The following is a 16,846-nucleotide window of genomic DNA, read 5'->3' on the forward strand; positions in this document are numbered from 1 at the left end:
TCAGCAAATGCATACAGCTTATTTTCTTTAAAATAATTTGAAGTCTAGATTGATGTATTTGACCAAAAGACAAAATATAGCAAAGGATTTACATTGTGCATTGTTAGAGGAGCTACTGCTATGAAGATTTGGTTTCTGATCTCTACATTTGAGACTCAATATAAGAGAAAATCTGATTCCAGAAAGAGAAACTTGATCCCAGTAACCGAATTTTTACTGATTTTTGTGACCCCCCTCTTGTAAATTCTAAGTCTCTAAAAATGCTGCGTTCTGGATCATCAAGCAAAGGCAGTGCAATCGAACCACTAGATTCAATGTGTTTAAGCCATCCACGAATTAAATAATTCACAACCTGCATCAACACGAATATCATATGACTTCGAAAACCGTGAAACAATAGATAAATCTCCGATCTGGAAGATGCACAATTTTAAAATCTCACAGGACCAAATAGACCACTACAGTGAAAAGACCAGTGATGCAATGGAATTGTAGAACTCTTTATGTAATGCACCAAGTGTCTAAGCTAGGTAAGCTGGAAACAAGAATTGGAAAAGAACAAAAATGCAAGAAGCTGGAAATGTCATATGCCAACCTAAAACTAATCATAGGTGGAGTTGACTGACAGATAGATAACCACAAGTAAATCCTCATCTACCCACTAACATTGCTTGACCACAGCGCCACCCAACCCCCTCTGCCCCTCCTCCCCCCAGCATGGCATGAGCTGGGCAAGTACAGACAAAGACTGAACATGAGATGAGACAAAACCAGTTTCTGATTCCAATCTAAACCAATTGGTATTTGGTTGATCGAATCAACCGGTATATAAGAGCATAAACAACTCTTTCACGTCGATGTTGGAAAATATCCTTGAACAGAGGACAACAATGAAACAAGTGGATTGAGAACATCAATATTCTCTCTCCCTCTCTCTCCCCTTCTCTGAAGATTTGCTAATGTAGAGTGGAGTTAAGGCATGAACAACCAGAAAATTTTATCTATTTCTACCAACTTCAGCATCTGAATTCCAACATTAGTTCTAGGCTGTAGCCATGATAGCATTAATGAAAGTAAATCTTATAATTGTAATTATAAATTATTTTGGCAGGTAATAGTTGTCTTTACACAGTGTATATTAATTTCTTTTCAATAATTGTTCTCTTTTTATTCAAGATTCACAAAAGCCATAGTTTAGCCATTCTTCATGGGTACAGGCTAAAATAAAGATCTTGCAAAGTTGTGCTCCTGAGATTATGAAGCAACTATAAAAACACAGTTAGTAAGAATGGGATAGGGTTCATCAGAAAGAACGACAGATACGTTCCTCTTAACTCCATTCTTATTGTTTTTGGCACGGTGCATTGCATTGTTTTGATTTTTCTTAGTGAAGAAACAATTACTTAAAGATAAGTAGAGTGAATAGCCTGAATGCCCTCTTTAAAGCATGAACTATAAAATAACCAGAAAAAGCAGTGGAATTCCAACAAGAAACAAGGACAAGCTGCATACCTCCGGAACTTCATCGTGAGGGCAGTGCCCAGCTGGGCTGATCTCATAATATGAAGCTTCAGGAACCTGTCGTTTCACCTGAAGGCCCCAGATGGGCTTCACCCAGGGATCCTCTCTCCCATACAATAGACAGATGGGAAGATTGTTCATTTTACACCTGGAAACAAAAATTAATTGCAAGCTGCCTCTTTGTACGACACATCAAATGACTTTTAAAATTTTGACGGTACCTACCTCATTAGACACTCCCGAAATGATAGTTGTCCCTGTGGAGCAAACATTATTGAAGCAAATGATGCCGCAGCTGCAGGATGTTGTGTTATCTTAAGAATACGAGAAAAAACTTGATCGACATTTGTAGAATGATCTGCATAAACTTGTTTAAGTACCTGCGCTATGCTTTTTGGATCGCTTATTTTCTGCCAACTGGAAAATGTACAACCAACAAAACTAATAGTACACCAGAAAAGATGCAGAAAAATTGTAGTATTATAACAATAACAAAAATTGTAGTAGCAAAAGTAAGTTTAAGCAATGATGGCTTTGGAGAAGATAGTTGCAGCAGCTTCTATGGAAAAACATTAAGCAGCTGTCCTAACTAGATCAAGTGAGACATAATTGATAAACTATGCCAGTGCCTCTTTCACTTGTTGTAATAAATTAACTAGTCTTTCATTTTTTAAACAAATGATCGTAGACAATGCTATAAACTTCTTGACATTATTGACCAATTAAAACAAAACTTACAAGAACTCGGTAAGCTTTCTCACACTTGCAGGCAGAGGAAATGTTCCGGACCATGGAATTATCCTTGCTAGTCGTGGGGATCTTATTGGATTGGGCAGAAATCCCCAAAACGGGGTTGCATTGAGCAATGTAACGCCTTTCACCAATTGTGGGTTACTTGCTGCAAAGTATATTGCAACAAATCCTCCTAGTGAGTTCCCCACAACATAAACTGGTTCCCCAATTACCTGTAAAAGTAATTAGCAATGTAATTGCCATCTTGGCTCCTATAATGTCACTAAACCAAACCCATACACTTACAAGTTTAAAATCTTGAAGATACTTCAGCTAAATAATGGCACTTTCTAGTCACAGAATTCTGTTTTTATTTTGGCAGAGTGAACATGTAGATTGGTCACAGACATTCTGGAAGAGTGCTACTGGTAAAAGGAATAACTCCAGAAAAGAGCACCCATAAAACAAATCGAAGCGCTCTTTCAAGTACAAGAGCAAATGATTAAAGACGAACATAACATGAATAAGAAATTAACAAAGCACTGATTTCACCCCTAGTTTTAGTTATAGAATGTCATAAAGTGAATAATATTTATGTCCATCGTTTTTCTGCAGCCCCAATCAAAATCTAAGGTGCAGTAGAACAATGTAAAGCATTGATCTTCTTCCCTTAATTCACTAAATTACAGATATATTGATCATTTAAATGTGTCAGAGGAGAAAAGAAAGATAAAGAAGAGGACCTACAAATTTAGAATCTTAATTTTTTAACAATTCGCAATGTTACAGGTGTCGTATATAGAATAGGAAAGTATAAAGCAATTAGGAGATTGATTTAATTAGGAGTCCTAAGTTGATTAGGATTGTATTTTGTGTATATATATGGGTGTAAGTATATTGCTCAATAACACAGTTACAATTCTTCTCAACTCAGATTTCATGGTATCCGGGCTCTGGGGCAAAAGAAATTTAAGGATCCTGATATTTTGGTTTGGTTGGAACTGTTGTATATACACGGCAGTCTTGGTTCACAACTTGGGTCTTCATCGAGTGACCGTTTGTCATCACCGCCAGTCTAGGGAGAAGTACAGCTTGCCGATCGGCCTCTCCCTAGAATCCAGCGTCCAGAAGCCCAATGTTTGAGACAAGAAAGTTGGGAGCTAAGTCATGCAACACTCCAATGGTTCCTAACTTGCAGCTCACAAAAGATGGTGAATTATTTGAAGGTCCCGAGAGATATAGAAGATTGGTTGGAAAGTTAAAATTGTCTTAACGTGACTCGTCCAGATATTGCATATTCAGTTAGTGTAGTGAGTTAGTACATATCATCTCCAACAACTAGTACTGAAAAGCTGTCGAACAAAATCTGTGTCACTTAAAAGGAGCACTTGGGTGAGGAATATTGTATGGTAACCCTAGTCATACTATAATTGAATATTTTCAAATGCTGACTTGGTGGACTCCAAGGATGATCAAAGGTCTACTTCAAATTATTGTGTATTTGTTGGAGGGAATTTGGTTTCATGGAAAAGCAAAAAGCAGAATGTTGTCTCACGTTCGAGTGTGAAGTCAGAATATAAAGCTATGGCCAAATCTGTATGTGAAATAATATGGACATATCAGCTTTTGACTGAAGTAGATCTTAAAACTTCAGTACCGGCCAAGTTATAGTGTGATAACTAAGCTGCTCTTCACATTGCATTCAATCTTGTATTTCATGAGCGAACTAAGCATATTGAAATTGACTGCCATTTCGTCCGTGAGAAGATTCAACAAGGTTTGATTTCCACAAAGTTATGTGAAGACGAGAGAACAACAGGGAGATATCTTCACGAAGGCTCTTAATGGGACTCGGGTTGATTATCTCTGCAACAAGCTGGGCATGATAAATATCTATCCTCAAGCTTGAGGAGTGTTACAAGTGTTGTATCTAAAATAGGAATGTATAAAGCATTTAAGAGATTGATTTAATTAGGGTCCTATGTTGATTATGATTGTATTTAGTGTATATATACGGGTGTAAGTCTATTGATCAATAACAAAATTAGAATCCTTCTCAACTTAGATTCCACGCAACATCATGCTACTTCTGAAGAAGTATATTAATTTATGCAATGTAAATACTTATGTAAGCTAATAAGACATCATCAATAAGCTCAAAAATACATCACTTAATTAATTTATCAAAGTGAAGTATGCCAACATAGATCAGGAGAAAAGAAAAACAACTAGTTGAGCAATAACAAATTGCATAGTCATGTTAGTTACATGATAAGAGCAAAGCTATAACTGATAGTTTATTGTCAGAGCAGAATAAGAAAAAAATAAAAGGAGGGGTAATCGAAAAGAGTAGACAAAATTCAATCTAGGGTGTGCAACACTACTACTCTTTGAAAGCTATATTTGCCCCCAACTATTAGGGTGCAAAATGAGTTGCCTCTAGGATAGGATAAAGCCCAATGTCTAACTGAATTTTGCACAAACAAAATCAGTTGAGCGCTCACCAGTGTTAAATAGGATCACATGTCTTTGTTGTGGTTTTGTGCAGAAAAAATATATATATATATTTAGAGACTGCTCTGGGTAAAAGACAGGACGGCACTGTAACCTTGTATTTGCAATTTTGAGGGCACTTTCTTGTTCCTCTAACCTTCTACATGCAGTTTGGAGGACTTCAAATGAAGGTGCTAAAAGCAAAGTAACAACAATAAATTGCCACACATCCAAGTTCATAGTGCATCTATAAAAAGCATTATATCCGTTGTGCCACACATGTGCTTTTGGTGCATAATAGTACAATATCACCATAATTAAATAGGTAATGTTCATCAACCACCTATTTCTCCTTTCCTTTGCCCATTGTGGGATTTAGTTCACTCCTTTAATTTGAAAATACACATCTATAGAACTGATGGATTATCTATAGGTAGAAAGTCAAAAGACTGAAAGTTGTGATGAATGAGCATGAACAGTAATAAGATAAAGTGTTGCTCAGCAATTATTGCAAACCACTTGACGTTATCATAATATATACTTTGGTGCTTGGCTCCTTGCTATTTCGGACTTAGTAGTTTTAGTCCTTGTACTAATATGAGTAAAAAGAATGCAATTTTGATGGAATAAAGTGTTTAACAACAAAATAATTCACAGATTATAGGGTGATCTAATTTTACAATTATCAGGAATTATAAGTTTTTTTCCAATTTAAAAATGGAAAGCACTAAAACATAGTATCAAATTTTATATAGATAGCGAAAATCTTATATTTTTGTGATGATGGACTAAAATATAAAGCCCTTTGACAAACCCTATGGAAAAAATTGCTAATCTGACACAAGGAGGACAAAAGAATATACCACGATAAACTTTTAGGAGGTTTAGCAGTTAACCCTAAAGCAGCAAATTTTAGCATTTTACTGTAATTAAAGACACAAAGGTCTGTACATGCAGTGTTGCTAACTATACTAACAAATGCACTAAAATCATGAAGAATTAGCAACAGCTAACTCAGAAAGGTGCTAAGTAAGAACTATGACTAGAAAACTTTAAATTTAAGCAAATAGATGCAACTATGGCTAATCCTTTCAAGCAATTTAGCCATAGAACACCTGATCTCGCCTATGGATGTAAGATAAAGACCAGAAGTGTACTAAAATATGGCTGTATAATGTTTATATACAATGTGTGTCTCACTATGTGTGTCAGCACCTTAATATTTTACATTAAAATTGCATATACATGTAAAAATAATGAGTACCTCTTCTATGAAATAGCGAACTTGATCCCGCCATAAATCCATGGAGTAAACAAGTTCATTGGCCCATGGTTCAGTTTCATCTCCGAATCCCCAAAAGGAATTCTTCCCTTCTAAAATATCTCCTTCCCTTAACTGCAGGGTGGGATTCTCAACTGGCAAGGACATGCCTTGCCCAAGAAAATCAATTGCCCATACTCTATAGTCTCGGCCCAAATCCTTTAATTGATTTTCAAAATGAAAGGAGCCAACGCCAAAACCAGGAAGAAACAGCACCGGTGGAGATTTGACATTTTCACATCCAGCTTTTTCATAATGCACATAAAGTTTTGGCTTCCATTCCCAAAAACAACTATTTATGGGAGCACCACATTCTCCACTAGATTCATTTGGCAACCCAGGAATCAAAATCTCAGGTGTTGATTCTCCACTTCCAGAGACACTCTCCATATCTTCATCTGCTTCAATCACATAACCATTGTAGTTTCCACTCAAAACCTTTGAATTAACAACTTTGATGCCTTTAAGGGCGTTATGTTTCTTAGAAACTTCAATTTTTTTAGGATAATCTAAGAACTTATTAGAACTTGAAAATCTTAACAACCCACAACTCTGATCAATTCTCGCGCAGAAAACTTGAGGTTTTATAATAGTGGAGACCTTTGATTTACATGAATATTTGGTCTTATCAACTAATTTAGACCCAAAATGTGCAGTACGATGACTTGTAGTGACATTGAATGTAAGAATGTCCATACCCAAATCTGTAATCATAAACAAAATTAATTAGGCAAATTGACTTGCATCGAGTACCCTTCAAAGTATTAGCGTTGGTTCTGTGTAGGTATGTATAAAAGTGGTAGTTATTCTGGAAAAGATGAGGCTACTATAATAATTAATGTCAAAGAGAGATGTTTCTTCATCAGAACAGAACAGAAATTGATAAATAGAAATAATTCTAAGCAGTTGTTTAACTTTAAACAAAGATCAAATTGTAACTCGTAGACTAAAACTAACATCATAGACAAGAAGCTCTATAAAATAAAAATAACTTACCTTCAATTTGCAGAGAGAAGATTTCATTAGAAACTAAGTACTTCTGCAAAAGTCTCTAGCCTTCTCTCAGTAATTTATACTATGAATACAAGAAAATTCTTGAGAAAGACTCGTAAAGAAGAAGTGAGTTTGCTTGAACGTCTCTTCTTCCTACAAAATGCCAAAACAAACCCAACCATTGAGTTTGCCCCGAAGAAATCAGAGGGCAAGGCGAGAACATAGTGACTGACAATGATACATATGGAAATTGATGATTTGTGATTTTTATATTTGTTGTGTAAATAATTTCTTAACTTATGACTTATTTTTTAATTAAATAATAGTTTTAATGACATAAAATAGTATTTTAATTATATTTTTAATATTTATTGAATTATTTGTCATGCAAGTTATGTCTGTAAACTATTATTATAAGATTATAATATAAAATATTTGATAATTTAAATATTATTTTTTAAAAATATTTATCCTATAATAGAAATTCATTTATTATTATATACTTCACAAATTTATATGGATACTAAGACTTTAAATAAACTAGTTAAGGATTATAATAACAATCAACACATAAATTAATATATTAATAAAATTAAATTAAAAATATCGTATTTTTTATATTTTAACTTCTTTACATCAATTTTTACAAAAATTTATGTCGAGTTATTTAAATTTCATCATAAATATACATATAGTGTGAATAAATTATCAATTTGTTATAAGATTAGGAATGTAATATGAAATTATAAGAGCATTATAATTGGATTAGATTAATCACTAATTTTTTTAAAATTAGGAAAATATCCATCACTAATTAATTCTATTAGAATTAGATAACTAAATTAATTACATATAGAATTAGAATAAGATTAGTAAGGGTATTCTGTAAAAAATTTTCTCTTTTTCTTCGTATTTTATATATACTAGTATTGCTCATTACACACACTATACTCGTACATTATTATTATAAAATTTATAATATAAAAATATTTAATAAATTAGTATATAATATAATATTATTAAAAATATTTAACTATTTATGAGAAATTTTTATCATATAGTAAGAGCTCACATGTTATTATATACTTTATAAATTTAATAGATACTTAGACTTTAAATAAATTAATAAAGTACTATAATACCAACACATAAATTAATATTAATAAAATAAAATCAAATTTATTATACCTTTTTATTTTTTAACTTTTTATTTTCGATTTTTACTAAAATTATATTGAGTTATTTAAACTCATGGAAGTAATTTATCAATTTTTTATAAGATTAGGAATACATATTTTATAATAGGATTAGGATTGAATTAGATTAATTACTACAGGCAGCGGTTTCAAGCGAGCACCCAAATGTCCTAACGACTACAGCACTCAAAACATTTCAACCTAATTGAGAACACATTAACTAGTCATAGAGAATAGCACCGCGAAAGGGAGTCAACGCCTAAGTAAATCAGCAAAATACTTTTACTTTTTACGTGGCATAACTAGATTCCATAAAGAAGCTTAGCACACGTCTAGAGATGGATGTGGAAATCAACTTCCTTATTTATGTATTCATGCCTTTAATTTTATTAGTTAATAATCTATATCCCTATAAATGCAATATAATATTTTCTACACTTAAACAATACAACATGTTAAGTCCACCTAATTTTAGCCTATTTTATTAAGCATGACCCAACCTCCACTTTATTAGTTAACCTAATTAGCTACTCAATTAGATACAAAGGCCCATTTAGTCTAAGCCCAATTTCATATGTTAAGTCCAAATTATCAACCTTTAATCATAAATTGGCTACCTTTTACATACAAAGGCCCATTTTAACTTTATAAGTCTAAATAGGTTAATTTATTAATTGAACATGACAAAGCGCACCTAAATCTTGTTGAATTTTATAATTAGGCCCAATTATCATCTTATTAACCTAATTGACTACAAATTTCATGTCAAAGTCCAAATAAAAGCCCTAAGTTTAGATGGATTATTTTTAGTTATCAATCAAATAAGCAGGCATTTGTCTATCACTTGTAGAATACAAAAATATAAGCAAAAATAAAGAAAAGCAAGAAAAAGTAAGCTATTACGACCTTCCTACAACTAATTGGCTTAATTTTAACGAAAATATGCATAAATAGGAACAATCAGCGAAACTCTTTGAAAATCAGCAAAACGGGCGGCTTACGGACGAATAGCCAATTGGTTATGTCATAGAGCTTATCGGCTTTATGTACAGGCGATTGGCTTTAGGGTTGTTACTAGGCTAACTCGACAAACTGATGCTCCAAACTCCCGAATAATATAGGTACATGCATAAAAACACAAAAATAATGGTTAATACATGTGTAAGATGCAGCAAAATAAGTAAATAAGCTCGTTTCTAGGGCAAAGCATATTAGATTTTAAACAAACTTACAATAAACAAACATACTCAATGAATGTGGCCACTTTATCCAAAACAGTGAAAGATTGACAATTCAAAGCCTAATCATGTGAGTCTAATAAGAAACATGGCAAAACTTAGATCTAATCATACAAACTCATAAAAATTATCAGTTTCAAAATCCTAACATGTCGATCTAATGAAAACATCATAAATATAATAAAAATCATGATAAACTTATTAAATCAATCATCATTATATGCATATATAACCAACTAAACATCAAAATTATCAGAGTTAAACCCTAGGCATGCAAATTTATTTTTAAAACAAGATTCCTACAGGAAAATATTGGAATTAGATCTAAGTATCAAAAGTAGAAAAAGATGAAGAATAGATCCTAAACATGCCATCTAAGAATAAGAAAAATCATAATAAAGCAATGAACATGATGAAATGGGTAAAAGAACCTTCAGGTTATTACGGTATTTTGCAGATCCTTGAGTTTCAAGAGTGGAGGAGGAGTTGATCCAAAGATGACGTGGTAATCCAGAGTGTTTTAGGGTTTTATGTTTGCTTTTTGAAAGTCACAATACGTATGCCGACTTACCGATATTCTATCTACCAAGAATTTTCAACTGATCATTGCCCCCCCTTTTTGGCTTAGGATTTTCTTTTATATTTATAGAAAAGGAAGGAGAAATCCTAGAGGTCAAGATAAATATCCTTTTAATTACTGATAACTCCCAAAAATTATTAATAATTAAAAGGACTTATCAAAACTCTTTTAAACGATAAAATCAAATTTTAAAGATATTTTGACTAATTATTAGTAAAAATCCATTTAATTATAAAAAATTAAAAAAATAGATAATTATCGATAAATTTTTTCTAAAAAGTAAATTTTAAATAATTATTGTCATTTAAAATCGAAAAACATAAAAAAAATGACATTAAAATCCGAGTTTTGACCGATCGGTACCATATAGAGCTAGTCAGCTCTACATATAGCCAATTAGCTTTATGTACAGTCGATCGGCTGTATGCAGAGCCTAGTGGCTCTAGGTTGGCAAATTTTGGAAATTTTTGCAATATAGTCCTTGGACTTTACAATTTGCTCAACTTCGACTTTAAAATTTAATTTAATTGGTCAACTTAGTCCATTTTAATTTCAAAAATTAATAGTTTTCTCAATTATCTTAACCTAACTGGGATTTTGACCGTCCTCAATTCCATGCAACATTAAAGATATAGAAAAAAGATATATGAGTTGTAGAAGCTCATTTCGTGAGCTCATGACATCCCAAAGATCATCCTCCAAGATAGATACATGCAGAAACTTCTAGCTTTAATTTAGGGACGATGCACATTACCTCTTGAAGACCACCCTTCAAGATAATATACACATTTGATATAGGGAATACGTGCGTCACACCTTGATCTATGGACTATGCTCGTCACACCTTGATTTAATGACCATGCCCATCATAAATTGATTTAGGGACCACACCTATTAGATCTTGATTTAGGGACCATGCCTGTCACACCTTGATTTAGGGGCCACGCCTATCACACCTTGTTTTAGGGACCACGCTCATCACACTTTGATTTAGAGACCACTCTCGTCCATTTCCAAGTCACTTTCCACCATAGGACATAAAAAGTTGTGATTTTCCTTTTTGAGATAAAAATAGTGATTTTCTAACTTCGGGATGCAATCGATTGTTTTGCCCTCTACATACTAAATAAGTAGTTTGCCGACTAAGGACCAAAATATAATTCACCAATCAGGGACTAAAGTGGCAATTTGCCACTTTTAAGACATATATTTACTCTTTTTCCTTCATTCTTTCATTTAATCCATTTTATTCTTAACTCTCTCTATTTTATTCTTAAATTTCTCTTTCAATACTCATCAAATTCTTACAAATTTGTCTTAAAATGTTGGGTTCCTCGTCAAGATCCGCGAGCTGCACTCTAGTCGCCCTAAATTGGAACTTTTCACTGGCAATTTCACACCAAAACGACCTAGGTTTGGAAAAAGGAGAAGAAACCCCTTTTTTGGCCAAATTGAGCATATATTGAGCTTTCTTGGCCATCGACAAGGTATTTTTCCTTGCTATTCTTCTTTACTTGTCATTTATACACTTTAAAGCCACATAAAACATCAAAAAATTGACAAAAATTATGTTGCCCTAACATGAACAATCAATCAGCTCTTTATACAGTCGATCAGCTCTGCACAATCTAAATTAGCCATGCATAAGCTAGATCAACTTTGCACACACCGATTTGCTTAAAGACTTGAAAATTATGATATACATACCTGATTTTTTACTTTAATGTATGTGTATGTGTATTCAAACCTAGTTTTTATGCATTTTCAAACCGACATCATTATCGATCTGGTTTACTGGTAGTTTCTATGGAGCTCGAGAGTGGTTTGACGAGCTTTTGAGTTCTGTGCAGGCTCGGACAGGAGATACCAGATTCTACCGGTTCGTTGCTACATTACCATCAGTTGTTAGGAGGATGGACCATACTTCCCTTTATATGCTGATCGAGAGGTGGATGGATATTACCTATACCTTTCACACTCTAATTTGAGAGCTAATGCTTTCTCCACTTTCTTTTACTGCCATATGGGGATCTACTTCTCAAGTACCGCTGTAGCCTTTGATGACGCCATTCACGATTAGAGGTCTGATGTTCGAGACCAGTTCGTCATCGATTTGCTGGAGTTATTGCCTAAGCGTAAGAATGCCTACTGCTTAGCCTATTAGAGCATCCATCTTCACTATAGGGGACTCACTCCCTGCTCAGCTTGAGAGGTTGATCAGATGGCCCAAGCCTTTTTAGTTTATTTATTCAAGACTACATTGTTTTGCAATTCAAGAAACTCGTTGAACCTTCACTATCTAGCCCCTTTAAGACACTGGGACTGAGTCTCTTTATATAATTGGGGGTCTGCTGTGTTGGCCTATTTGTACTAGCAGCTAGACATCCCAGTTCGCAGGAGCAAGAGGCTCTGTAATTTTTGGCATGTCATACATGTACGTCTTTTCTCTTTTTTTTCATACTCTGTCATATTCCTTTATTATATATTTTATGCTGATTTTTTGAGTGCATGTGTGGGCCTTCGAGCTTGGTCTCTTGATAGGGGCTCAACCTATTAGCGTTTTATGAGCTTTCCCTCACTTGAGTTGATAGGGCTCGAGCAGAAGCGTTTTGCTAGAGTGGGCGCAAGTCCATGCGCACATGTGTGGATCAACTCTCTAACCTGGGATCAGGTGAAAATAAAATACACATTAGTTTGATTTTATATGAAGTTTAGATACTTACATGTGTGTCTTTTAGGTTCGGGTTGACTAGCTTGGGGACCGCTGTAGCTAGGACCCATATATGCTATCCGCTATTGACATTAAGCACAAGAGGATGCCCCTTGTGGGGCCTGGTTGCCATGTGTGGTACATAGGCAAGCAGATGTCCGATTAGAAGAGAGGACCTAGTCCTCAACGGATGCCCAGGTCACCTCCATTATCTATGTTTTGGACAACAGACCTTGCAAATGAGGAGTTGGAGGAGTGCCTCGAGGGTTATAATGACCTCGATGAGCTTACCATTAGGTCGAGGAGGATAGACTACAAGTCTTTCATGACTTAGCTGTTGGGGTCCGTTCACTTAGATAAAGACACTATTGCGCATGTGTTTCCTTATCACATGTCTTTACTTTGCCATTATTCCATTGTGAAATATTCTAAATATCTCCTTTTTTGCATTTAGTCTTCTTAACCCAATGCTCCTAGAATGTCAGAGTCAGAGTAGGGAAGACCTGCTTGCCATCCCAAAGGGACTCGCATCTCTGGCTCATCCACTGTTGCCGCTTTCGAGGCACTTCCAATGATGATGTCAGATGTGATCCCCGAGAGTATATCATTTCTTTCGAGCCCGAGAGTATATAATAGGAAAGCCCTTCTAACACTATGGACCATCGGTTGGCCCTAGAGTCGAGCCTCCCTTTAGAGTTCACACCGAGCAGATGCACCCATATGAGTAGTCCTTTCCTGTGTTGTTCTTTATTACTTTTGCCTCCCTAAAATACTAGTGACAGAAATATATGTATAATCATATAGATTTAGAGGGATTAATTCGAGCATGTACACTAGCTCGCCCCTGCTGCTAAGAGACAATACTTCATCATCGGTAAAGACTGAAAGGTAAGTAAAACAAAAAGAAAAATGTATGAAATGTATACCTGTTATGTTATACAATGCCTAAACCCTTAGGGTTTATAGAGGGACCACAAAGGCTTGCAAGGATAGGTCGACGCTCAGCAGTAGCGAATCGAGACCTTTGATGCTCCAACTGTCTACTCTTTGAACCTAGGGCTTAGAGGCCAATTATGATGAGGGGATAGACGATTCTGTAAAGAGGGCCCTAATGACTTCCCATCACTAGTCTAGCTTTTTAATTTTTCAGGGCTTTGCTCCATACTTGATAATATACTATACTTTTGTTGATTTTATAACACCATATTTGATATTTGGAGTGAATTTGACACATATGTTGATTGTCCAACATCATTTTTTACACATATACAACTCATACAATTGTCAAAATGCAAAAAAAATTCTCAAAAACCAAATCCATGATAGAGCAAGATCATACAACTGATCAGATGTGGAGCTGAGCCAATCAGCTCTATAGTTGTAGAGTCCAAACGTGACTCACTTTTCTACATTATAAATATGCACAACCTCCTCTACTTCTTCAAAATGTGATTATATTCTCTTTAGCTCAGAAATAATGACTCAAATAAGAATAAAAGCCCTCATAACCCTTTTCAAAACCTTTACTAGTGATGAATGGATTAAGCTTGAGAAATTTCACCTTTCCTTTTTCAAGGCTGTGCAACACATCAAGCTTCATTATAAGTTTCTTCACTCGACTGTTAACTTTTAATGCCCAAAAGACCATGTCTTCCACTTCAATGGCCAAGAATTATGCCCTATGATTTTATCCATCCGATTACTTTGCTAAGGCTTGATGACCCTTTTCCTAGCAGATTTATAGAGTTATTCAACATGCCCCTAACTGAGGTACTTTCACATTATATTGGTGAATGTGCCTTTGCTTTTTTAGTTTTCTTGTTGTGATAGGAAAGAAATAGGAATTCCTGTCGAGATTAGGATAGTAAGCTTTCGCCTTTACACCCAATTTTTGCTAATTTCTCCTTAAGGAGGAGGAGATATCCGAATTGATTGGATCATTGATCAGGTGGAGCACGGTGCTAATTAAGTTATAGTGATTCTAGCTAAAACTATTATTAGGTTGGATATATACAAAACCCATCAAAGGTTTACCGGTAGTCTTATTCTCTTAAAGGTATGCAACTAAATCTCTTTTCTCCTTTTACTTTTATGCCTTAACTTTTGCCTAAGCTGCCCTTTCTGGTTTTCAACTTAACACTTTCTTTTCTTTATTCTTTTTCTTTATTTTACTTATTCTTTCTTTTTGTAGATTTGGTTGTGCAAGAAACTTCAAATATTGGCTATCCTAAGAGAGATTGACAAATATGAGCCAAAACATGTGCAAGTTCGCTCTATCGCCATGCCTCGAGGTCATGAATGCTAGATTGACTAGATGAAATATACTGGATACCCTTGGGGCTGTCCTTGGTGGGAGATTCAACACATCACACTTCAATATATAGGGGTTGTGTCCTCTTGCCTAAGCTTCAAGCATCCACTTTCTATACACCCTATAGGCTCTGCCATCAATAAGGGAGGAAGCAACTGATTTTAGAATACCCCCTCTGATTTTAAAAGTTTCCTATTAAGACAAGGTGATTTGACACAAACAATAATTTCAAGGATTGGTTTCTGCTTCACACTACTCTGCACTTGGATTTGCAAGGGATAAGAGGACCCAAGAGCTAATTGCTGAGTCAAAAAATGCAAGTGCGAAGAGAAGAAAGTGAAAATGCTTCTATTTTAGATCTCATAGGTGTTGCTTAGATTTTTTTGTTTTATTTTTCCTTTAGTAGTGCATAAAGTAATAAGCATTCATATGCAAATTTGATAAGAACTTTACAAAATTTTATTCATCCAATAGATGCCCATATGGGTACATTTTTATTTCTCATGATAAAACTTATGTTATCAGCTAGTCATTTCGAATTTTGAAGCTGAAAATTTTCTCTTTATTACCTTAATTTTTGTCTGACTAGCCTTTTTAGGTTTTTTAATCAGCTTTTTTTTTATTTTGTCTTTTTTTTAAACATAGTATTTTTTGAGACGATCCAGGTTGATGGGTTCAGAGAATTCATTTTCTTTTAAGTCTAAAATCATAACAATACCCTTGGCATAATATTCTTCATAAGATATGGGCCTTCCCAATTAGGCTTGAATTTTCCTCTAAGGTCAAACATTGTAGGCCTTATGTGCTTCAATACTAGAGTCACCAGCTTTGATCTTTACTAGCTTCACCCTCTTATTGAACGCTCTAACTACCCTTTTCTAGTACAACTGCATATGATACAGAACCTTCATCCTCTTCTTATCGATCCGAGCTAATTGCTTGTACCTATGCTCGGTCCAATGATACTACAGTATATCAGCATCTATCACAATACTTAGAGACTTCAACTCCAGCTCGACCAGTAGAACCGCTTTTCAGCCCTATAAATCATAGAGTACGACATTTGCCCTATGGATGTTCATTCATTAGTTAGGTACCCCCAAAGTGTGAAGGGTAGCTGAAATGACCAATACTTGTAGTTCCATGCCATCTTTGAGAGTATCTTCTTCAAGTTCTTTTTAGTTGCTTCGACTGCACCATTTGCTTTAAGCTTGTATGGAGAAGACTTGTTATGCTCAATCTTGTATTCCTTAAGCAGATCTTCCATTCCCCCATGAACTGTACCCCATTATCTATCACAACATGGTGCAAGACCTCGTACCTGAAAATTAGATTCCTTTCTATAATCCTGGCTATATGCTACCCTATAGTGGTAAATGACTAAGCTTCAACCCACTTAAAGAAATATTCAATTGCTATGATTATGAACCTATGTCCATTTAGGGGAGGCTTTGTCTCTCCAATGATGTCAAATCCCGATGCTACAAAATGGTGCAAACTTTTGCAACTTGTGAAAAGACCTAACATGCAGAATTGGAATTAGATTCCCAAGAAAGCTAAATTTGAACTTTGATGAACCTAGACCTAAAGATAACTTGTATCTCGACCTTGGTATAAGAATAAAAGCATTGACGCCACACTTAAGAAAGGTAGAAGGTGAGTGATAATTTAATGTTGAATGCCATAAGAACAAGTTCTTGATAAGTCCGAAGTTCTTCCAAAGAGCTAAGCAAGAATAAATCTCATAAATA

General features: G+C 34.7%; 1 protein-coding gene across 4 annotated transcripts; it reads right to left on the reverse strand.

Annotated features, from left to right (window-relative positions):
• LOC8281036 (pheophytinase, chloroplastic) lies at positions 1 to 7,284 on the reverse strand. Of its 4 annotated transcripts, none has more exons than XM_015715916.3 (7): positions 7,064 to 7,284; positions 6,011 to 6,771; positions 2,283 to 2,486; positions 1,902 to 1,938; positions 1,747 to 1,816; positions 1,513 to 1,669; positions 1 to 352 (listed from the first exon to the last, which is right to left on the reverse strand). In XM_015715916.3, exons 2-7 carry the CDS (start codon positions 6,761 to 6,763, stop codon positions 143 to 145), a joined length of 1,431 nt encoding a protein of 476 aa, XP_015571402.1. In that variant the 5' UTR covers positions 6,764 to 6,771; positions 7,064 to 7,284; the 3' UTR covers positions 1 to 142. The 4 variants fall into 4 exon arrangements, with proteins under 4 accessions (XP_015571402.1, XP_015571401.1, XP_048234018.1 ...); XM_015715915.3 differs by having other exon boundaries at positions 1,902 to 1,962; XM_048378061.1 differs by having other exon boundaries at positions 1,747 to 1,962; positions 2,260 to 2,486.
• Between the last annotated feature and the right edge of the window lie 9,562 nt (positions 7,285 to 16,846).

Source organism: Ricinus communis, chromosome 8 (genome assembly GCF_019578655.1).
Source record: "Ricinus communis isolate WT05 ecotype wild-type chromosome 8, ASM1957865v1, whole genome shotgun sequence".
Classification (NCBI taxonomy): Eukaryota; Viridiplantae; Streptophyta; class Magnoliopsida; order Malpighiales; family Euphorbiaceae; genus Ricinus; species Ricinus communis.

What these genes read in the sequence shown, in the direction of transcription:
- LOC8281036 (XM_048378061.1), bottom strand. Translation starts at nt 6,763, where the DNA reads ATGGACATTCTTACATTCAATGTCACTACAAGTCATCGTACTGCACAT. An exon ending in TTCGCTATTTCATAGAAGAG is followed by an intron (nt 2,487 to 6,010) that starts GTACTCATTATT and finishes TTACTTTTACAG; the next exon opens with GTAATTGGGGAACCAGTTTA. An exon ending in CTCACGATGAAGTTCCGGAG is followed by an intron (nt 353 to 1,512) that starts GTATGCAGCTTG and finishes GTGTTGATGCAG; the next exon opens with GTTGTGAATTATTTAATTCG.